At 53.9% G+C, this 23,951-nt stretch overlaps 1 protein-coding gene across 3 annotated transcripts; it reads left to right on the top strand.

Annotated features, from left to right (window-relative positions):
* Positions 1 to 6,502: 6,502 nt before the first annotated feature.
* Positions 6,503 to 19,417, top strand: CD300LG (CD300 molecule like family member g). Of its 3 annotated transcripts, none has more exons than XM_056127929.1 (7): positions 6,503 to 6,554; positions 8,314 to 8,649; positions 11,657 to 11,903; positions 12,593 to 12,708; positions 13,793 to 13,851; positions 18,261 to 18,380; positions 19,166 to 19,417. In XM_056127929.1, the coding sequence occupies exons 1-7, from the start codon at positions 6,512 to 6,514 to the stop codon at positions 19,268 to 19,270; spliced, it is 1,026 nt and encodes a 341-aa protein (XP_055983904.1). In that variant the 5' UTR covers positions 6,503 to 6,511; the 3' UTR covers positions 19,271 to 19,417. The 3 variants fall into 3 exon arrangements, with proteins under 3 accessions (XP_055983904.1, XP_055983907.1, XP_055983906.1); XM_056127932.1 differs by having other exon boundaries at positions 11,828 to 11,903; XM_056127931.1 differs by lacking the exon at positions 18,261 to 18,380.
* The last annotated feature ends 4,534 nt before the right edge of the window (positions 19,418 to 23,951 follow it).

Genomic DNA, 23,951 nt, shown 5'->3' on the forward strand with positions numbered 1-23,951 from the left:
AAAAAAAAGGAAAAGAAAAAATGCAGAAGACATAAGCAAGAACGTAACATAAAAAATATAAGGGCTGGAGCGATAGTACAGCGGATAGGGTGTTTGCCTTGCACGTGGCCGAACCGGGTTCAATTCCCAGCAACCCATATTTTTCCCCGAGGACTCCCAGGAGTAATTCCTGAGTGCAGAGCCAGGAGTAACCCCTGAACATCACTGGGTGTGACCCAAAAAGCAATTTAAAAAAAAAGCAAATACACACACACACATGGGCTGGATCGATAGCACAGTGGGTAGGGCATTTGCCTTACACGCAGACAACATGGCCGACCCGAGTTCGATTCCTCCATCCCTCTCAGAGAGCCCGGCAAGCTACTGAGAGTACCTCGCCCGCATGGCAAAGCCTGGCAAGCTACCCGTGACGTATTCAATATGCCAAACACAGTAACAAGTCTCACAATGTTATTGGGCCCGCTCGAGCAAATCAATGAACAACTGGAGGACCGTGACCGTGACCGTGACCGTGACACACACACACACACACACACACACACACACACACACGGGCCAGAGCCATAGTGCAGCAAGTAGAGTGTTTGCCTTGCATGCTGCCAACCTGAGTTCCATTCCCGGCATCCCATATGGCCCCTCGAGCACTGCCAGGAGTCATTTCTGAGTGCAGGCAGACAAGGAGTAACCCCTGAGCACCGACAGGTATGACCCAAAAAAGGAAAAAAAATACACATAACCAATGAACATATGAGAAAATTCTCATCCAACGTCATTTGCCATCAGGGAACTGCAACTAAAAGCCCACACCAGTGTCACTATGCACGCTCCAGAGGGTTAAGGTGACACCCATGTTGGTGAAAAATGGGGCAATAGGCTCTCTCGAATCTCGAACCACCTTGTGAGTATAATGTCAGAAAACCCCTTGTGTTCAAGAAGTGAAACATGGGGCCAGAGCAATAGAACTAAGGGTTAGGCACTTGCCTTGCACGCAGCCAATCCAGGTTCAATCCCCAGAACCCCAAATAGTCCCCTGAGCCCTTGCCAGCACTAGTTTCTGAGTACAGAGCCAGGAGTAAGGCCTGAACACCGCTGGGTATGGCTGCCAAAACAAATAATTTCATTTAAAAATAAAACATTAAATATGGAGCCAGAGAGTCAGTCAGGGATTAAGTCACTTACTCGCCTTGCATGCTGCCACGCCCAGTCTGATCTCCAGTACCGCATATGGTCCTCTGAGCTCTGCCAAGAATGTCCTCTGAGCACAGAGCCAGGAGTAAGTCTGAGCACTGAAAGATGTGGTCCAATACCCCTCAAACATAATAAAATAAAATTAATATTAAATATGCACTGGTCAGGGAGATATGCCAAGAAGAGAACATGCTGCTTTATGCTGGAGCCCAGGTTTGATCCTGGGCACCTGCGTGGTCCCCAAGCACTGAGCCAGGATGTACCCCTGATTCCATCAGGTATGGCTCAAAAGCAGTCAACAAAAATAACAAAAGGTTAAACACACACCTGCCCACTGAGCTGGCAATCCCACTCCTAGGTATTTATCCAAGAGAATCAAACCATCTGGCCATAACCCCAGTGCCAGACTTTTCAGTGCGTCTTTGTTTCTAATAACCCAGCACAGGAAACAGTCCAGATGTCCATTAGCAAGTGACAGGATAAATAAACCGGTACATCTGTACAGTGGTATATTCATGCATCGAGTAAAAGAAGCAAATCACTACTCAAAAGTTAGCCCCACCATGTAGCATAGTATATGGCAAAAAAAAAAAATCATGCCCAGTGGGAGAAAGCAGACCCCAAGAGGACCTACTGTACCTTTGAAGAACCAGTTGACTATTAACAAATCACCAAAATCTTGTGGGAAGAGCAAGAAGGAGCTCTGTCTCGAGTCTGTCCGGGCCAGCATCCGTGGTTAATAAATGGGTCCCTGGAGGATGGGGTCTGTTTTCATGACACAGACAGACAATCCTGCTTTCCGGGGTCTGCACGACATCCTTGAAGAGTCCTTGCAGAGGGTATGTGCTGGCTCTTCTCCCAGGAAACAGAATCGTCAGGAGTCCAGGAGGGTTTTGATGGGGGGGGGGGGGGGGGAGTGCGGAGGGGCTGCAGGAGGGATGCTACTTCTCTCCCGCCTCCATCTGTACCCGGCCCTGCTTCAACTTCAACACCCAGAGCATGAGGGCAGCTCTTCAGCCTGAGCTGCAGGCAGAGCTGGGGGAAGGAGACGGAATAAAAGTGTCTAATAGAGAACCAAGATGGAGTCGCTCATGCTCATTCACTCACAGCACGTCGCTCTCTCTGACTACATAAAGTGGGCGTGATTCTGGGGCCAGTCTTAGCAGCGTCTCTCTTAGTTCCAAAACCTTCTTCCTGGGCTCATGCAATCACAGCTTCTACTTTTGTCCTTGCTGTTTTGTTTTGGCATGAGGAACGGAGCCCAGGATCTCACCCTCCCAACCGTGCACTCAGCCACGAAGTCCCGGCCAGTTCACTTCTGCCACTGGCTCCTTTGTCATCGACATCGACAGAGGGATTTAGCCTAGGAGGGGATGGCCACAGACCACGCCACTAAGTCATGGATTGTTGCCGGGTTCTACCAGCCCTATTCCAGGGCCTCCCTGAGCCTGCCCCATTGGAAGGGCCTGTGATTCCAGCTAAGCTGTCTCAGTGGACAGAGGAGAGCAGGTCAGCGTCCTGTTCTCCCGGTGAGTTGATGCTGAGTCTGAGGGCTTGACCGGTGGAGTAGAGGAGGAAAAAGGTTGCAGGGTCATGGTGCTCTGTGACCTCTAGGGGGCGCCTGCATGTCTGCATCCTCCCTCCAGCTCTGCTGGCGGTCCAGGGGCCTTGGTCTGGACGGAAGACGGAGTGAGGCTGTGAAAAGGTGGACAGACGACTAGCCACCAGCCCCCTACTGCTGTTCTATTCTCTGATCCCAGGGCAGGAAAACAGTACACGAGGGCCCTCATGCCCCAGCTCCCCAAAGAGGCAGGGGGAGCTATGCATTGATTGCCCTTAGACACTATATTATATTATAGTGGATAATTGGTCATTATATGCTGCAGTGTATAATTTCCCTGTTTATATATGAGATATAATAATACAAGTCATGTTGGACACTACATGATTCTTCCCAACTTCTGACCCACACCCAGGTTCTCCTGATCAGTTTCTAATGAAGCCCCCCCTCCCCACCCTGCACAAGTCCAAGGGAACTTAGGTAGGTCAGGGGGTGAGGCAGGAACTCAGCAAAGAAGCCGCTACAATGATACACTCTAGACCCAACTGTCTCTCCATGAGAATGAAATGGTTGGTAATACTTCCTTGGAGTCCCCTGAAAGGCAAGCATAAATAATAGCCCTGCTTACATACTTAATTTTTCAAAATCACAATATCATGCGGGAGCGTAACAGAGGGGAAGAAAGAAGAGGAAAACAATTTGTTGCCAAATATGTTTCAAAATGTCAGTGCTCAGACCCCATGACAATGGAAAACATAATGAAATGTCAGATGCTTGGCCTGCTTATAACAAACATTAGGATTTAAGAAAAGTGAGAACAGAAATTATTGTCTATGCAGAAATTATAAAGATAACTATATATACTGTTAGATATTAGATCAGTATAAATGGAAAGCATGTGTGAGGCTCTGGGTTTAATATCTAGTACCATAAACACACACATTTAATAAGTAAACAAATCACTATATCACTGTATCACTGTCATCCCTTTGTTCATCGATTTCCTTGAGCAGGCACCAGTAACGTCTCCATTTGTCCTAGTCCTGAGATTTTAGCAAGTGCCACATTGGAGGCTCTTTCAGGGTCAGGGGAATGAGACCCATCATTGTTCCTGGGTTTTGGCACATCGAATACGCTACGGGGAGCTTGCCAGACTCTGCCATGTGGGCAGGATACTCTCGGTAGCCTGCCGGGTTCTCCAAGAGCGAGAACTAGACAATAGTTCTAGTTGCCTGGGCCTCCTCCACTCAGATCTCCCATCTTCCGGTAGTTAGACAGTTACACCCACAAAGTAAACAAATGATGAAATAAATTTTATTTTAATCTGTCTTTTACTATTGAAAAAATGAACTTGTTTTTGTAGTTTGCACAGGGGGTGAGAGTCAGGTCTTGGGATAAGAGTTGTCACCAATATAAGCCTTTGTCCCTGTCTACTGAATGTCATCAGCTCCCCACACCACTGAGTCTCCTCACATTATAAGAATCTACTCTCAGCCTTTCTCTCTTTTCCCTCACTCACATCTCTCCCAAAACCCCAGACTTAGTTCTTCAAATTCCAACTTGATATTTGAGAGCATAAATTGCAAAATATTAGCAATGGTTTTCTAAGGAAAGGGGGTATCAGACATGAAATGTTCTTATTCCTTCCTTTCTTTCTTTATTCCCTTCCTTCTTTCATTCTGCTTTCTTTGTGTCTTCATTTACATTTCCGTATTGTGTAAAATTTCCATTACAACTTGTATGATTTTTGCTTATGAATGGAAAACAACCCAACAATTTTCTCTTAGAAAACAGTATTTCAGGACACACAAATGAATTTCGGACCCAAGCAACTTGCTGCAGAGATGGCTCCAAACTTTGCAATAGGCCATTTTCGCTGGGCCACTCCAGTTGGGGGCAGGTGTTGTCCCTCCACCTGCCCTCTAGGAATCCCGGTGGCCGCCATCTTCTAGAATGCAGCAAAAAGTTCCAGGTATGGGAGCCAGGAAATCCCAGGCTCATAGGACAGGGGAGGAGTCGGTCCTTCTCCTTCCCTTCTCCCCTCCTCCCCCGCCCAATGGGACTATGAGATGCCACCCACACACGGCCATGATCCAGAGACACAGAAACGAAACTCTGACCCAAACAACTTGCTGCAGCAATCTCTCCAGACCCTAATTATTAAAATTTTAGAATTCCTAGAGTGAGCCAGCTGCTCTCACGGCTGTGCAACATTATATTGTATCCATAACAAGCAATACAAAACACATTGTCTAGCATTGCATTTTCTGCAGTTATGAGTGGTGGTGGGACTAAGTTCAAATATCAAAGGTAACCAAAGTAGAGAAAGAGAGTATTGTGCAAATTGTCTGTCACACAGGCAGGGGTAGGTGTGGAATGGGGGATGAGGGATACTGGGGACTCTGGTGGTGGAGAACGTGCACTGATGAGGGGATGGGTGTTTGATGGTTGTATGATCAAGCTCAAACACGAAAGCTCTGTTACTGTACCTCATGCTGAATCAATAAAAAGGGGGAGGAGGGAAGAAAGAACGACAAACAGTATTTCAGGGCTCACTCTGGTGTTTGTATTGCTCCTTTCTAGGATCCGAATCTGCGGAGCACTCAACCCCTTTATAATTCCAGGGCAGGAGCAGGAGATAGTACAGCCGGGAAGGAGCTTGCCCTGCAAGCAGCACATCTGAGTTCAATTCCTGGCATGGCATACGGTCCCCGAGCACCACTAGGAGTGATCCCCGAGAGCCAGTAGTAAACCCTCCGCACCCCCAAACAAAAAAATAATAAAATTTCAAGCCACAGCGCCGCCTGCAGGGATCAGGCGCTGCCCTTTCTGGTTTCCCTCCTGCCTGCACTGCCATCTTGTGGCCAATAGCGGTATTGCGGCCCGGCCACGCGGGAGGAGGGACCCCTGGGACCTCTCCTGGGCGGAAGCGTATACCTTTCACCGCATGACAGGGTGAACTCCAAATAATAATCTCAAAGATAAACGACCTCTTAGATGTATAAAATGCATCCGCTTACAAGAAAACCTACAACAGGGAAATGGCTACAGGTTTCATTATCCTGTGCTTTAGTAACCAATGCGCTTCTTTATTAGCTACTTTTTAATTTTATATTTGGGTTTTGGGGCCACACTCGGCTGTACTCAGGACTTACTCCTGGGTCTGTGTTCAGGGAGCATACCTGGAGGCTCGGGGAGCCCTGTGAGGTACTGGGAATTGAATCCTCTGTCTAACTCCTGCAAGGCAAGCTCCGACCCTCTGTACTACCTCTCTGGCCTCTGTATTAGCACTTTAGGTGACCAGTTCTGGGGCCAGAGAGATAGTATAGTGGGCAGGGCGCTTGCCTTGCACGCAGCTGACCGGGTTCGATCCCGGGCATCCCATAGAGTCCCCTGAGCACCGCCAGGAGTAATTCCTGAGTGCAGAGCAAGGAGTAACCCCTAAGCATCGCAGGGTGTGACCCCAAAAACTAAAATAGAAAAATCATCGGTTCTGCGCTAATAACTGACAAGTGCGGGGCAGCGAGGGGCGCACACTCCTCTTTGGTGTGAGTGTCACTGGGGTTTGTGAGTGACAAAACCACGTGCACCGCCCACACCCCTAGGAGAAGGAGGAGAGTCCGAGTCCCCCTCCCCTCCCTTCCTCGCCTTGTCCCGTCCCCGGCGCGCCCTCCCCAGGAAGTTAGAGCCCCGCGAGGCGCTTCAATAGCCGCAGCTGCCGGCGCCCTGCAGGCCCCCCTCCCCCCACCGCCAGCACCCACCATGCGGTCGCTCTTCCTGCTTTGGGGCTGTCTGGTGCTCCCAGGTGAGATGATGGGGGCTGGGGGCGGGGGTCCGGGTGGGGGAGGGACAGCACCTATTCTGACCCACACAGCCCTCCCCGGCTGCACCGGTAGCTGTGACTGACCCGCGCGGACCCGTCCAACCTGAGCTCCAGCCCCGAGTCCTCAGCCTGGGGGGGGATCCGCGCCTGCTGCCGCTGCTGCACCCCAAAGTCTGTTTTCTCCTCCGCTCTGAGGGGGAATTCCCCTCCCTCCATCTCGTTTCCCTGCTCGCTGCCAAGCCTGGGAGCAGACAAGACGCCACTGCCGGTACCCGCCAAGCATCAACTGATATTCTTTTGGATTTTAACTTTTTCTTTTGGGGTCACACCTGGCTATGCTCAGGGGTTACTCCTGGCTCTGCACTCAGGAATTATTCCTGGTGGGGTTCAGGGGGCCATATGAGTTGCCAGGGGTGGAACCCGATCAGTTGCATGCAAGGCAAGCACCCGCTGGACTATCACTGCCGTCCCATCTGATATTCTTGAAATTCCAGAGCCCCGGGGGAGAAAAAATGGACTTTCACCAACTTTTCTTTCTTCCATTTATTTTGTTTTGTTGGGGCTTGGGGGCACACTGACACGACAGAGGTGCTCAGTGCTTGGGAGTCACTCCCATGGGTGCTCAGGGGACCAGGCTGTGCCAAGGAGAGAACCTGGGGGTCCCCCAAGCAAAGCAAGGTGCTCAGCGCCTTGAGTCATTCTCCAGTGCTGCTTTTATTTTTGTATTGTTTTTGTTTGGGGCCATCCCCGGAGATGCTTAGGGGTAACTCCTGGCTCCTCGCTCCTGGCGGGTTCCGGGGAGCCTAAGGATGGGTGATAGAATGCTGCTTGTCCACGTCCAACACAAGCGCTCTCCCCAGTGTACCATCTCTCTGGCCCTAGTTTTATTTTTTTGATATTCAAAAATCAACATGTGTCTGAGAAGTGATGTCAGCTGTTGACAATCTTTTAAAAAATAGTGGTATATGAAATGAGAGTGTATCTCATATAAGAAAGCAGCATCTTTTTTGTTTTGTCTTGGTTTTGTGGCACACCCCAAAGATGCTCAGGGATCACTCCTGACTGTGCTCAGGAATCGCTCCTGGTGTGACTCGGAAGACCATATGGGGTGCCGGTTACTGAACCCGGGTCGGCCATGTATAAGGCAAGGACCTTACTATTGTTCGGGTCCCAACAATTTGTTTTTCCCCCCAGTGGTGCCAGGGATTGAGCCCAGGGTGTGGATTCACATGTCTGGTCCAGGACAACATCTTAAATTCAATAAAATAGGACATTATTCTCCACAGATGAGAAAACTCAGAGGCACAGAAAGGCTAAGTAACTTCCCAAGGTTGCACAGTGACTCCGTGCTGAGATTCCCACTGCGAGCTCTCTGAATCTATAAACAGATTTTTTGTTTCATTTTTTGCTTTGGGGCCACACCTGGCACTGCTCAGGGCTTCCTTCTGGCTTTGAGTTCAGGAATCACTCCTAGCGGCTGGGAGACCACATAGGGTGCCCAGGATTGAACCTGGGTCGGCTGTGTAGAAGGCCAATGTCCTCCCCGCGGTACTCTTGCCTGGGTCCCCTGAACCTAGTGTACCCTAACCACCCTGGATTTGGGGCAGAGGGGGTTGCATCAGCTCTGTTCGAGTTCCCTGGTGGGGTGGCAGTGGAAAGGAGTGGAGTGGAGGGGAGAGAACATAAGGGGAGGGAGCTGAGGGGTGTCGTGAATCTGGGCCTTGCTGGTCTGTGGTTTCAGGCTATGGGTCCCTGGTGGGTCCAAAGGAGATCAGCGGGTTTGAAGGGGACACGGTGTCCCTGCGCTGCACCTACGGGGAAGAGCTGAAGAAGTTCCAGAAATACTGGTGCCGGAATGCGGGGTTGTTGTTGAACCGCTGCTCCAACCGGGTCTACGCGACAGAAGATGGCCGGGAGAAGACGGTGGGCAAGGTGTCCATCCAGGACAGCCGCCACGAGCGCACGCTCAAGGTGACCCTGCGGGGAATCAGCATGCAGGATGCAGGGCAGTACTGGTGTGGGGTCCAGAAGCTGGGCTTCGACAACAGCGTCCTCATCTCTCTGCTGGTCTTCCCAGGTAAGGCCCATGGCCCCCACGCCTGGGCAGTGGTGTCCCCCACTGCTCCAGCGCCAGCCTCCTTGGGGCGTCTGGGTGGCTCAGGTGTACAGTGGGCCTTGGGTCACAGACTGCTGCCGCCCATGGCTCAGCTCTCTCCCGTTCTCTGTGGCTGCTACCAGAGCTTTGCACAAAGTGTCACCAGCCCTGGTGACGCTGGCCTTCCTCTCTTACCTCTGCTTTCCCAGGGCTAGAAATGGCCAGGAATCAGCCTCTGGCTTGTGGCACTCAGGGTTTTTCAGGACCAGGGTCGGAGTATCTCTTAGGGTCTCCAGAACATCCCTTTCCTTACTGCCTGGCACTGAAGAGAAAGAAGCTAGAGAGGTCGAGCATACCCGGGATTCAAACTCCGGTCGGTTCCGGCTTTGGGGCCTGCTCTATTTCCTCTGGCAGCCCCAGCAATGGGACCGTCGCTTGCTCGGGCCCACCGCCAGATGGGTCTCTGTCCTGTGTCTTGATTTTAATTCAGGGAAATCAATGAATCAAACTCAACGAATAGCGACAGCAGCAGCCAAACCCCGTGGAACCTGCCCCCTACAATCAGCACCATCCTGTGTCTCTTCCGGTTCTCACTGTCACCTGAGATTGAGGGGCCAGAGCAACAGGACAGTGGGGAGGGCGCTTGCCTGGCACGCGGCCAACCCAGGCTAGATCCCTGGTGTCCCATACAGTCCCCTGAGCACTGCCAGGAGAGAACCCTGAGTGCAGCACCAGGAGTAAGCCCTAAGCATCACTGGGTGTGCCCTCCCCCCCCCAAAAAAAAAGGATTGAGGTGCAGCTGCCTTATTCTTATCCTTATCCCCCCTCCTGAGGGCTGGAGTGATAGCACAGTGGTAGGGCGTTTGCCTTGGGCACAGCCAGCCCGGCAGAGACGGGTTCGATTCCTCTGCCCCTCTCAGAGAGCCCTGCAAGCTACTGAGAGTATCTTGCCGGCACGGCAAAGCCTAGCAAGCTACCCGTGATGTATTCAATATGCCAAACACAGTAACAACAAATCTCAAAATGGAGACATTACTGGGCCCGCTCAAGCAAAATTGATGAACGGGAGAACAGTGGACAGTGGATCCCCTCTCCTATTGTGTGATAGAGATGTGACCAGTGATTTGCTGTGTGACACCTTGACCTTCATCTTATGTCAGAATATTTTTCAATACTTGTTGACTGTGGTGGGTGTGTGTGTGTGTGTGTGTGTGTGTGTGTGTGGCGGGGGTGGAGGGGAAGAGTTCCTGGTGGCTGGGGAAGCTCTGGTCTATGGTGTTTGTCAGTTTTGGGGGTGTCATGTGCCCCAGACCAGGCCCATTACTAGACACCCAGAGTTGAAACACAGGCTCACAAAATTCCTGAAAAGTTACCTGACAATGATACTGTCCCAGTCAGCCCCGGGTGGGTGGCATGAGGCCTCAGAGAGGTCAAGAGACCAGTCCAGGAGCTGAGTCGCTGCTTTTGTCTCTGACTCTCTGTTGCCTGAAGGATCTCAGCAGTGAAACAAGCCCAAGTCAAGGAGAAATATTGGGGAGGAAAAGGTGGCTGTGTGCCCATTATTTGCAGACTATTTGATCATTTCCTGAGAACATTGGGAGAGGATGGGTTGGGGGGGGGGGCGGGGGCGGGGAGGAATGAGAGCTCAAGCTGGCCCTGGGTCAAAGGTAGGCTGATGAAGACGGGGAATCGGTCAGTGGGGGGTGGGCAGAAGTGTGGCCGCACCAGGACACTGCCTGCTGTCCTGGAGGGGTCTTCGAGGGGGCCCCAGCCTCTTGGGGAGACTCAGCAGGCAAGTCCTTGCTCCATCACTGAATGTTTGCTTCACTGGTAGGGCACACAGGATCCAAAGGAAAGGGGACTCTCTCCTTCCAGGAAGGCATGATGGGGGAGGTGATGGAGGAGATGACAGAGAGAAGTGTGCGAGGCAGAGAGGGCCTGTTCAAAGTGGGGAGGCAGCAAGAGGCCTAGGAATAAAGGGTGATCCTGCAGGGTCTGGGTGTGGAAGGCATTGAAAGCATGTAGAAAGTGTGGAGGGCATTCAGTGGCACGCTGAAAGGGTGGGCTTGAATCTATGGCAATGGGAAGCCATGGATGGTTCTGGAGCAGGTAATGATGGGACACCGGATACGTACATTTGGGGACAAACCCGGCATTAGTGTGAAAGGGGGCAAAAGAAGCCGGAGCTGGGAGCTCGGAGGGAAGCTGGCAGGAGGGGGAGGTCAGGGGTCAGCTCGAGTCTGCTTCTGCATGCTGAGGGGCGAAGGGGATGGCACTGCTTCCAGCTGAGCCCGACCCGTGAAGAGAACTTTCAGAGATGGGGCAAGGACTTGGGGTGTGGGGGCGCTGCTGTCCACTGGCTCTCAAGGCAGGAAATCTGTTTCTGGCAGCTCCTGGCCTCCCCTGAGACCAGCCTCTCCCTCTCTCCAGGTCCCTGCTGTCCCTCCCCCACACCCTCCTTGCAGCCTCTTACCACAAGGAGCCTTGGGCCCACGGCACACACTTGGCCCACTCAGGCCCCAGAACTGAGTGAGTGATGGGTCTGCCCCTCCTGCCCTCCTGGGCAAAGGACACCCCAAGTGAGCTGCAGGGCCAGACATTCTCCACACCCAGCCCCACCCCACAGGAGCTGCGGGTTGAGGGTCAAGCAGTCTCCTCCCACCCTGTGCCCCTGCTTGTTGAAGTAGGTGTGGGGGGGAAGGGAAGGGGGAGCAGAGGAGAACTTTCTAGCAGGTGCAGAGGTGAGAGCCAGCTAGGACCATAGGGAAATGAAGGAAGGTCCCAGCTATTAAGTGACCGCTAGGATGGGCCCCGAGTAGTTCCCCACAGAGAAAGTCACATGCAAAGCTACAAACCTGCCCCCCAACCAACAAAGCTCTGTTCCTGGGGGGCGCCTACTACTCCACCCCACTTCTTCTGGGACCCCTGGGGAGGAGGGCCGGGGTCTTGGGTCAGGGCCAGTGCTAAAGCTTTGCTTTTGGACTTGTAGCGTCTTCTGGTCGCCACCCAGCAGTCAGCACAGCCAAGACGGGGATCCAGGCCCCGCCGCTCACAGGGGGCTCCCCTCACGACCACGAAGGCGCCTCCTCCCCGTCCCCCGGAACATCTCCCTCCGCGGGGCCCTCTCCTCACGCTCACGCCGCGACCTCTCCTCCTGCAGGGACCTCCCGGCCCACCGCCAGGCTGGACCCCCCCACAGCAGAGGACCCCAGCAGCAGCGACATCTCCCCGCTCAGGTGAGAGGACTCCTTCCTCGAGGTGACCACAGCCCGGGCCAAAGGCAGGGGGATCACCCCTGTCACGGACACACCAGGACACTCCCGTTGCCCTGAGTCAGCAGAAGTCTGCAGGCTGAAGGGTGCCTGGACCCACCCATGTCCCCACCCCAGTTTTATTAGGGGCTCACTAAGCTCTGTCTCTTCAGCCTGTGTCCTGGGCGTGAGGATACGAATCCCGTTCTCCCCTGCCCCTCATCCCATTTCCCTTACCTGAAGGCCTGGGGCAACTCTTGGTGACAACCAAGAGCTCCTGGCAGTGTCCGCAGCTGAAAGTGGCACTAAAGCACAGTCAGGGACCTGATGCCCCTCAAACTAGTGCCCACTCAGCTCCTGGGGGCACCCAAGGGCAAGGCTGAATGCAGAGAACACCTGGGGCTCTCTGAGAAGCCCACCTTGGGGGCGGAGCGAGAGTGTAGCAGGGAGGACGCTTGTCTTCCACGCGGCTAAGCCAGGCTCGATCCCCGGCATCCCATATGGTCCCTGGAGCACCGTGAGGAGTCATTCCTGACTGCAGAGCCAGGAGTAACCTCTGAGTTGGGTCGGGTGTGGCCCCAAATCAAAATCAAATCAAATAAATAATAAAATTAACTTTAAAAAAGAAGACCAACTGAGGTGCCAGCCCAGCACCCCCCCCATGTCGCCTGCAGAACGCTGGTGCCCACGGCCCGCACGCTGGCTCCAGTGTTGGTGCTGATCTCCCTGCTCCTGGCCACGGGCCTGGCCGCTCTGCTCACCCGCTACGTGTTCCCCTGGAGGAAGGAAGGTGAGGGACGCGGGCGGGAGCGGGGCGCGCAGGCGGGGCACGACTGAGAACTTGAATTTGGTCCCATGGCAGCATCTCCAGAGATTCTCAGCCTTTTCCATACATGGGTTCTAACCCCAACTCTGTGACCTCGGACAACAGTCACCTAACTTCCCTCAGCCTCAGGCCCCCAGAAAACAGAATCACAGCCGCCGCTGTAATAGAAAGCGGCAGCCACCCCAGAAAAAGCCAAGCAAGGGGCCCAGGCGAGAGCTGCATTGCCTGCTTGCAGCGAACCAGGTTTGTTCCCAGCATCCCATCTAGATCCCCAAGCCTGCCAGGAGTAACACACCCCCCCCCCCCCCCCCCCCCGCAGCACTGCAGGGTGTGGCCTCCAAACAAAAACAAAACAAAGAAGGGAGGGAGGAAGGGAGGGAGGGAGGGAAGGAAAGAAAGAAAGAAGAAAGAGAGAGAGAGGGAGAGAAAGAAAGAGAAAAAGAAAGAAAGAAAGAAAGAAAGAAAGAAAGAAAGAAAGAGGGAGGGAGGGAGGGAGGGAAAGAAGGAGAGAGAGAGAGAGAGAAAGAAAGAGAAAGAAAGAAAGAAAGAGGGAGGGAGGGAGGGAAGGAAGGAAGGAATGAGGAAGGAAGGAAGGAAGGAAGGAAGGAAGGAAGGAAGGAAGGAGAAGGAAGAGAGAAATTAGGAAGGAAGGAGGGAGGGAGGGAGGAAGGAAGGAAGGAAGGAAGGAAGGAAGGAAGGAAGGAAAAGAATGAAAGAAAGAGAGAGAAAGCAAGAAACAGAGAAAGCAAGAAAGAGAGAAAGAAAGAGTGGGCAGAGGCAGAGAGTGGAATGAGCTCTAGTCACGCCCTGGTTCCCATCTGTCAGAAAAACTTTGACAATTCCTGCCCCACACTCTGTTTTCCTTCTGGAGGCTTCCAACCTGTGCCAGAGTCTCCCCAGGGAGGGACTAAGCTGCCATCTCCGGGCCCATCCTCCAAGGCTGAGCTGGGGGTGGGGGCTGGGGGTCTCTGAGCTGGTGGGGGACTTCCACGCCCCTGGTCGCAGCTCCTTCTGGCTCAGGGTCTGGGGGCTCCTCTCTCTCTTCCAGCTGTGCTGGAGGACCCACCGAAGGACACGGAGGATGAGAAAGTGCAGCTGTCACACATGGTAAGGAGGCCTGGCCAGACTGGGGCTGGGGGCCCCCTCTCTCCCCCTGACCTCCAGAGACCAGGGCGTTCTTCCCACTGGAGGGAACCTATGGGAGCCCCCAAGCCCCAGGGCATGCCCCATCCTGGTTCCATCCCCTCTTCCCAAGGAGAGCTTTGCTCTCACCTGGCCGGGCTTTCCTGTAAGCCTGGGGCATCCCTTTTCAGGACACTGTTAAAAAAAAATAGATTCCCTGCAGGAACATCCTAGGCGGATCCAGGATCTGAAAAAATTTTTTTTGTTCGTTTTGGTTTGGGGCCACAGCTGGTGATACTCAGGGCTCACACCTGCCTCTGTGCTCAAGAATCATTCCTGATGGGGCCCAAGGGTGCCAGGGATCCAACCTGGGTCAGCCACGTGCAAGGCGAATGCCCCGTCTGCTGCAGCATCACTCGGGCTCTGTTTATTTTGAGGCTACACCTGGCTGTGCTCAGAGCTTATTCCTGGTTCTGTGCTCAGGGATCATTCTGGCCTTGCTGGGAGATCGATCTTGTGTGATATTGGGATTTGAACTTGGGTCCGACGCATGCAAAGCCATTTCCCTCCCTGCTCTCTCTCTCTCTCTCTCTCTCTCTCTCTCTCTCTCTCTCTCTCTCTCTCTCTCTCTCTCTCTGGTCCCAGAGCCTGAATTTTAAACTCTGACCCACTGCACACTGGACGCTGATGAGAACTGCAGGGTTGAGATTATTTGCAGAAGAGGAAACTGAGGCACGGGGAATGGGGGGAGAGAGTCCAAACAGAGGCAGAAACCAGGTTTCTGGACATTCATCTCTCTTTCCAGAACACCCTGATGCTTATTTCAAGCTGCCCCTGGCTCTGAGGCCAAAGTGGTGTAGCTGCCCCAGACCCAGGCTGAGGGTGACCCAGGCTGGGGACAGGGCCGTGGGGGTCCCCATGCCTTTCTCCTGGAAAGGGCGACCACCCCGAGGCTACCTGCGGGGTTAGCCCTTCCCAGTAACACTCCTGGGATCGTGACAGGCTCACATCATGGTCAAGGTCAGGAAATGGGGCCCCACCTGCCTGCTTGGCCTATCCAGGGTGTTTCCGGAGGCGCATTCTCTGGCTCCCGCAAATATGGGCAGGAAAGGGGGGCTGCCATCATCTTCTTTCCTGGCGCCACCGAGGACAAAGGACGTGGGCTGCCCCCACCCCAGGGAGGGCCAGGGTGGGAATGGGGTCCCGGACCTTCAACTAGGAAGCACCTGTTGTTGTCTCAGGAAATGGCAGCAGCCCGAATGAGGGAAAGGTCACAGTGAAGGCTGCAGGGGCAGCCACGGGTGCCTGCAGGGCCCGGACCTCTCCGACGGTGCAGCCAGGAGCGCCCCCTCTCCTGGACAGCTGAGGGGGTAAAGTTGGGCTGGAGCCCCCTCGGCTCCCCGCAGTGCCTGTCCCCGCCCAGGGTCCAACTCTAAAGGGCCACACTTAGAACGGGGGCGTGGGCAGGTCACTTAGGAGGACACCTGGGCTTCTCGCCTGAACCCCGCCACTGTCCTTGCCCACAGGGGGCCGGAAAGGGCACAGGTCCAGCTGGCAGAGGAGCTGGGGAGGCCCTTGCCGGGGGAAGGATGAAGCGGGGTGCCTGTGGGGCCCCCGAAGTAGGGCAGGCCCATGTGCCGTCCCCTCCTTTTCCCTTCCGGCTGCTCTGCGGTCGTGAGTAGCAGCTGGAGGCGCAACAGAAACATTTGAGGCTTCCCTGAGCCCACATCCAGATCAAAGATGGAGGGGACCCCCCACATACACACGCTCTGCAACAGACCCCAGGGTACGGGAACTTGCGGAAGTGCGAGGCAGAGTGACAGGGCCAGCACCGAGAGGCAGCTGCTCCAGGATCAACGCTGAGCACCACGTGGATCCCTGAGCACTGCTGGGAGTGACCCCAATACTGGGAATAGCGTCCCCCCAGCCCCTAATCTGACATTACCCCCCACACACACATCTGCAAAAAAAAATCCTGCAGAAGAAAGTTTTTGGGATCAGACAGCATTCCCTCTCTAGAAAGTTCTCACAGCAAATCCCTGTTTATAAAAGACCCCCCAAATACACACACATGCGCACACACACACACACACACACACACACACACGTTTAACTTCAATAGAAAGATCACTGTGTACTAAGCTGCTCTGAAACAGAGGGCAAGAACATGGTCTCCTAACTTCATCACAGTGCATTATTGCTGTTTTTCTAGAGTATTCCTCTCTGCTGTTGAGCGTTCAGCTGTCCACCTTCTTACACACTAAATTGTGAGGAGAGAAATGAGAACAAGGGTTGGGCTGATGCAGTTTCAGGCATCCCTGGGGGCCGGGGTGATGTCCCCCTGGGTGATACTGCCCTTCTTGAGCACCTCCTAAATGCCTGGAGTTGCCCACCTGACCCTCAAACCTTGTCACTCCTCCACCAAGAAGGGATAACTTCTCTCACAGGAAGAGGAAATCAGGGCTTAGAGGGGAAGAGTCATTTGATCACAGCAGCCCAGCCTCCGCACCCTCGCTCCCCTGTGCCTCTCTGCACCCCCCGATGATGGTGGCCTCTGCCCCCAGAATCACGCTGGGGTGTGGGGTTTGATGCTCAGCTCGCACTCCACAAGCCTCCCCTAAACTTGGGGACCCCCCCTGAGCTGAGAGCGAGTGACTCAGAAATAGGTCCCCAGTGGGGGCAGAGGGACAGGAGGAGGAACAGAAGGACCGACAGAGGGACCGATGGAGGGGCAGACGGAAGGACAGATGGAGGGACTTCCATCAGATGTTGGGGTCCTAGACACCACCTCCGGGGGGAGATCTGGTCCGTACCTCGAGGTTTTCTCCTCAAGTTCAGTTCCCCGCAGGGACCTTTCTGGGATCATCGGGGGTCAGTGTCAGCGGCAGCCAGTGATGCCTGAGTCACAAAACGGGGGCTCGGGGGCCAGGGAGATGCTCAAAGGATACATGCCTGAATACTGCGTACGGGAGACCCAGGTTCACCCCAGCACCCCAAGGTCCCCTGAGCGCCACCAGGCACAACACTGTGCACAGAGCCAGGAACAGACTCTATGCCAAGTGACAGCGCCCCAAAAACAGAAAACAAACTGCAACAAAGAGTTTAGTGGGATGCATAGGAACACCTGAGGTCACAAGTGCCCCACTCTACTGTGTCCCCATCACTGCCTGGACTGGGAGGGACAAGGGTGGCAGCATTTGTGAAATTCCCTTTCCCAGGCCCCGAGCATTTCCCCACCACCACCGCACCCCAGCCCATCCCCCCAGAGGATTCCACTCCGGTTCCTTCCCATTCCCAAAGCTGGAAGGCGTCACAGAGATGATGCAAGCATCTGCTCCCTGCCCATCCCCTGCAGCTGGGCACGGAGGGAGCCAGGGCCTCCGAGACAAAGAAATGTGCCCAGTCAGGATGGGCATAAGAGCAGAAAGAGCACGGACAGGTCAGAGCATTTTCGTGAGTCCAGGTGTCAGCGGTGTGATGCCGGGCAAGTCACCTCGCCTCTCTGAGCCTGGACCTTCCCACTGCTCAGGGCTACAATGAGGAACAAGGCGGGTGCACGCCCCCTGGAGGTGTGCAGGGCCTGGGAGCGGCTTCCTTTGGTTTTGAGGCCCAGCAGATCGTGAGGTTCTGCCTGTGCCCCTGATGTGCTGCTTTCCACTTCTGCTATCTCTACCACTGCAAGGAGCTGGGTTTGAGGGGACTGGCTTCCAGAGCTGAAGGTTCCGGGGGGCAGCCAGCCTGGGACGGCCAATTGGGGGCTTCCTGCACTCTCTGAACTTCTCACCTCTCTTCCTTTAGCCACAGGAGCTTCGTCTGCGTAAGGAGGGTTTGCTGGGTCCATTAACAACTGGGGAATCTTGATTTTTGTTTTGTTTGGGGGCCACACCTGGTGGTGTTCAGGCCTCACTCCTGGCTCTGCCTCAGGGGTGACTCCTAGTGGTGCTGGAAAAACCATATGGGGTGCCGGGGATCGAACCAGGGTCAGCTACATGCGAGGCAAATGCCCTTCGCACTGGACTGTCCCTCAGGCGCCGCTGGTGAATCCTTAATGATTCACTCCGAAACCACTCTCTCAGACTATCCAGAACTGACACCCTGCTTCTGTCTTTCTGCATAAAGAAATTCCTGGGGTGGAAAAACAAAAAACCAAAAACATTTTTTAATATTGCCCACCTGGGAGGGACAGAATAGCATGACTTTTCATTATAACCCCAAGAGGGAAATTCTTACCCCCATTTGATAGTCAAGAAAACTGAGGTGTGGAGAGATTAGGCAGCTGGCCCAAGGTCACATGAGAAAGGAAAATGAGCATCAGCCTCCAGCCCAGCCCCGCCCCTGCACTTTCCTCCTGTGGCCGCCAAGAACGGTCTGTCCTGAGTGTTCCTCTCTTTCAGACACAGGGGAACAGCTGGGGCCCGGAGTGCGCCGTGATCAACCTGGCGGGGCCCAACGAGCCTGACTCCAGCTCCCCACCCCCCGCCTGCCCCTACACAGAGGGACAGCCCCTGAACCAGGTGTGGATACGGGACCCCCCAGCCTGGCTCTGCCCTGCCGCCACACCTCCCTCATTCCCCATCAGCCCTTTCACCCAGGAAGGTCCCTGACCCAGGAAGTTCTCGCATCCTCTTTACCCTTAAAAAGGAGAACATCAGGGGCTGGAGCAATAGCACAGGGGGTAGGGCGTTTGCCTTGCATGCGGCCCACCCGGGTTCAATCCCCAGCGTCCCATATGGTCCCCCGAGTCCCGCCAGGAGTAATTTCTGAGTGCAAAGCCAGGAGTAACCCCTGTGCATCACCGGGTATGACCCAAAAAGAAAAAAAAAAAGGAGAACATCTCTTTTATTTTTTCCCTTTTGGTCTGTGTGGGGGGTGCCCACTGGTGCTCAGGGCTTACCCCTGGTTCTGAGCTCAGGGAGCACTCCTGGCCATGCTTGGGTGCTGGGGATTGAATCCCGCACCTACCTGTGGGGATCAGCCATGTGCAAGGCCAGCTCCCTGCCCACTGGACTGTCACTCCAGCCCCTTGTCCAGAAAATTCTTGACCCATTAGGTCAACCTGAGAGGTTTCCCATCTGCAAGCAGAGCTGAACCAGAGGCCCGACCAGGAGTTTCAGGGGTTTGTTGGGGGCCTGTGGGGGCGGACACGGGGTGTGAATTAAAGCCTGAAAGCCCTCAGATGGACAGAGGCCCGGCAAGAGCAGAAATGACCGGGTGTCCCTAGTTCCTGCAAGACCCTGGGCGTAGGGTATGGGTGGGGGGTATGGTTCTGCACGTCAAACCCCACTTTTTGTCTTCACAGACTTCAGAGGAAAACCAAGCCTCTCCGCTGGACGCTCAGGGGGACCTGGTGCCCGGGATTCCCCTCCAGGTGCCCGGGGAAGAGTCAGGCTTTGTCCCCGTATAGGCCCCGAGGGACCTCCAGGCCAGGCCACCCATGAACCGACCCATTGGAATAAGCTTCTGGCTGCAGATTCCAAGTTCACCCACCCGTGAGCACACCCCTCCTCCTGCTTGCTCCCCACCTGGTCTGGAAGCTTCTGTCAGCGCTGGATTCCGGGACCAGTGGGAGCTTCCCAGGAGGGGTGCTCCTTGACCAGCTGGAGCCAAGGAGGTCTGGCCTGTTTTGTTTTTTTTTTTTTTTTTGCTTTTTGGGTCACACCCGGCGATGTTCAGGGGTTACTCCTGGCTCTGCACTCAGGAATCACTCCTGGGGGTGCTCGGGGGACCATGTGGGATGCTGGGAATCGAACCCGGGTCGGTCGCGTGCAAGGCAAACACCCTACCCCCTGTGCTATTGCTCCAGCCCCAGGTCTGGCCTGTTTTCATTGGCAACAGGAAGTCCCTCCTGCGTCCTTCTCGACCCCGCCTCCCCCACCCTCCCACCACTCCAGAGTCACACCCAGTTCTCTTGCTTCAACTGCTGGCATGGCCAAAAAGGTGGTTTCTGGAAGAAGGGGCTGTGAGCTGCTCCAACATGCGTTCCGGGACCAGGCATGTAGCAGGGTGTGGGGAGACCTCATGTCTCACCTGCATGAGCCCTTGGGTTAGATCCCTGCCTCCATCCTACCAGATAGGATTCCTGGACCTCACCAAAATCAACTCTGGGCCCACGAATCTACATTTCTGATTTCTGATAAGTGCCCTGATGATTCCAAAACTCGATTCTGAGACCCAGTGAGTCTCAGGCCTCCCTGCTGGGAGTCACCGCAGCCTTGGTGCAAGAGGTCCCCACCCTATCTCCAGGGACTGCTCTGCCCAGTACATCATGATCCAGCCAGGCCGGCACCAAGCACACGCCCCGAACTGCAGGGGGCACTCGGGCGCTCACCTCCTGCCAGCTGCCCGTGGGTGAGGGTGAAGGGCTGGGGTCAGGAGTCCATGGGGTGAAGGTCGATCTAAAAGGGAGGAGGGTGGCTGAACCAATAGGAACAGTGGGAGCTCGGCTTGCACACAATCTCCCTAGGTTTGATCCTCAGCATCCCATATGGCCCCCAGAGCACCACCAAGAGTGATCCCTGAGCACAGAGCCAGGAGTAACCCCTGAGTATTGTTGGGTGTGACCCCAAAACTAAATAAATAAAAGAGAGAAGAGGGAGGAGACAGGGGAACCCCATGTCTGATGGCCTGGGTGGGGTAGAGGTCGAAGACCTGAACTGCTGCTGAGGGGGGACGGAGCAACACCTCCAGTGTCACCTGTACCTGCGCCAACACTCAGACATCATTCTTGCATTCGTTTCTGTTTTTCCTCAGCATCAGTGGCTAAAGTTCTCTTACAGACTATATTGTAGCTATAATATAGCTCCTGCTCTTGCACCTGAATTTTGTTCTGTTTCTTTATGGCCATTTTTTTTCTCAACACCGCTAATATTCTCCTCCAGATTATATTGTAGCTAGAATGTATCTCTGCTGGGGCACCTGTATCCCCCAATGTCTGCTCTGTGAATAAAGTATCCATCCTCCCTGCAGTGGTGCTTTTTCCCCATCCCGTCCACCAGCAGCAGAGTGAGTCTTTGCTTTCCTGCAACTAGAAACTTCCATTTTGTTTGTGGGTCACGGATAAGGAGGGAACATCTTGCTTTCCAGGGTGGGTTTTTTGGGGGGAATTTTGGGTCACACCCAGTGATGCACAGGGGCCACTCCCATCTCAGTGCTCAAGAGACACTCCCTGCAGTGCTCAGGGAACCACTCGGTGTCAGGGATGGAACCTGAACCTCTTCTGTGCAAAGCATGTGCTCCAACCCATTGGGCCATTTCTCCAATCCCTAGAGTCTTCTTTAAGAAAGATCTGTGGGGGCTGAAGAGATAGGACGGCAGGTAGGGTGTTTTCCTTGCACGAGGTCAACTCTGGTTCAATCCCTGGCACCACATATAATTCCTGGAGCCTGTCAGGAGTGATCCCTGAGCACAGAGCCAGGAGTAAGCCCTGAGCATCACCGCCTGTGACCCAGAAAACAAAACCAACAAACAAATGTCGTATAAAAGGGTTTGTGGGGGGAATCTGGGATAGAGGAACAGCTTGAGGGGCTGGGTGCAAACTCCACATGTGGGAAGCTCAGGTTCATCCCTGAGCATCATCAGGAGCAAGGCCCAAGCACTGATCTAAGAGTAACCCCTGAGCGCCTCCAGGTATGGCCCAAAAACCAAAACAGAGAGGACATCCTGCTCCTTACCTGTTGTCACCTTATACTCCTGCATCCTGACACATGCAGCTTTGTATTTGCTCACCAGAGTATCCCACTGTGCAAAGCGAGATTCCCCCCACTCCCTTGAACAAAAGGAAGCAACAAATTAGAGGCCCGTGAGCGACTCTGAGGGAGGAGGCACAGACTTTGCATGAAAGGTCCCAGTTCCAGCCCCAGTACTACATGGTCCCTGGCACTGCCAGGAGGGATTCCTAAGCTCTGAGCTGTTAGTAATCTCTGAGCACTGCTGCATGTGGGCCGACAAAAATGCCCCCCCTCAAAAAAAAAAAGTATTTACCATCCTGAGAGCAAGGGGTAAATGGACAGGAGTTTTGAACTGCCGGCATTTATTTGGTCAAGTTGAGACATGAACCTGAATAATCATTAAAAATCATCACTAGGGGCAGGAGATAGTGTAGCAGGTAGGACATTTGCCTTGCATGCTGCTGACCCAGGTTCGATCCTCAGCATCCCAAATGGTCCCCAGAGCCCACCAGGAGTAATTCCTGAGTGCAGTCAGGAGTAAGTCCTGAGCAATGCCAGGTGTGGCCAGAAAAGAAAAAAAAAATAAAAACCATCATTTATGCTTGCTCTTGTTTCTCTGGGAAGACAAATGAGTTGCGGTCTCCCTGAAATCAGCTGCAACAAAGAATTGGGTGTTGTAATCCTAGCTGACTGAGACACACTGAGAAGAAATTTTTGGAATTCACCCAGAAAATGCGGGTGGGGAGGAGCTCATAGCGGTAAAGATGGGAAGGCCCTCCAAGATCACATTCATGGGCAGGGGTGTACTTTGGGCACCTCCCAGATGAGTGGGGAGCATTCATCATCATAGCAGCTGGAGGGAGTGGTGTGTACCCACCTCTGGCAGCTGGCAGGGGTGGCACAGAGCTGGAGCTGGGTGTGGGTCTCCCAAGTCTGGTGCAAAACCAGACCAGCTCTGCTGCGCACAGACCACATGGGGTTGTCGATCTATATGTGAAGCGAAGCTTGCTGGGATCTTGACTGAGAGCACCTGCTTCGTAGATCAACAAGGGGAAAACTTAGACCGGAGCAATGGAAATTCTGTCTCTGGATACAACTAGTTAGGTCTTTCACTCTTCTCATAATGCTATGTAGGTTCTAGTGTATAGGTAGGTGCAGGCATTCAGCTATGCCTTCTTTCCAGAGGTTTTGATGCTATTGCAAAATTATGCTTTTTATAGACCAGGGCTGAGGAATGACAACTGTAGCTATGGTACTTGCTTTGAAAGCTGCTGACCTCGGTTCGATCCCCGGCACCTCATATGGTCCCATCCCATGAGCCCAGCCAGGAGTGATCCCTGAGCACAGAGTCAGGAGTCAGGTCTGAGTACCACCATGTGTGGCCCAAAAACAAAAACAAAGAGACACACAGAGAGAAAGAGAGAGAGAACTGCTAGTTTATGACAAATAGAAGGCTTAGCCAGTAGCATGGGCAAATCTGAGTTCCCAGGAGCGCCCGCAAAACAGGAAGAGGGATGTCTGGAAGTGACAAGGGGGAGTTCAGAAAGTTGAAGGGATCTAGGGGGACTCAGGAGGAAAAACATTTTGCTTTATGTTTGGGGCCACTGCTTGGTGCTCAGGGGTTATTCCTGGCGGTGCTTGGCCCAAGCAGCCTTCTGCGTCAGAGCACAAGTTCTGAGCACCATCTCCCTGACTCTGAGAAAAACATTCCATGTGATATTGATATATACCACAGAGCATCTACTAATTGGGGTGTTCACTGTTCACCTCTAAATTCCTGTTTACCTCTAAATTCTCATCACCATCTCATGCCAAGTTCCTCCAAATAACTCAAGGTGTGGATTGGCCCATGGAGACCAGACCCAGAATCATCTGGAGCAAAGAGTGGGCCTGAACCATCTCCACCAAGGCTGAACTTCAGGCCTCGGCACAGGAAACAGTGCCAAGGGACCCTCCTCCCTCAGGGACGCTCACAGGCTCTGGGGACCAGCATACAGAAAGAGCATTGTCTCGGAGTAGAGTCAGTGTGGAGGAGCAGGATGGGGAATTGTGGGGGACATTGTGGAACACATGAGGATGTGTCTCCCGGACTTCCAGATCCATCCATGCTCTGCTCTCTACTCTCACCCCCACCCCTCTCCTGAAGCCATGAACTCAAACCCCCACAAGAAACAAACAATGATCAGAAGCCTTTGTGTTCACGTTTAATCAAAGGAAAAGAAAAGAAACCAGCTGGAGAAAGATCTAGAACAGATGGTTGAGAAGAGGGAGAGGGGAGAGGGAGGGAAAAGGTGGGGGTATGGGACTGAAGGTGGAGGAGCGGGGGCAGGGTCCCACCATCCAGAATGGGAAGAGGGAACTGGGGGGGTCCCCTGGGCACAGAGTCACTGATGAGGGAGGGACAGAGGCTGGGGGATC

Source organism: Sorex fumeus, unplaced genomic scaffold (assembly GCF_029834395.1).
Source record: "Sorex fumeus unplaced genomic scaffold, SorFum_2.1 ptg000063l, whole genome shotgun sequence".
Lineage (NCBI taxonomy): Eukaryota > Metazoa > Chordata > Mammalia > Eulipotyphla > Soricidae > Sorex > Sorex fumeus.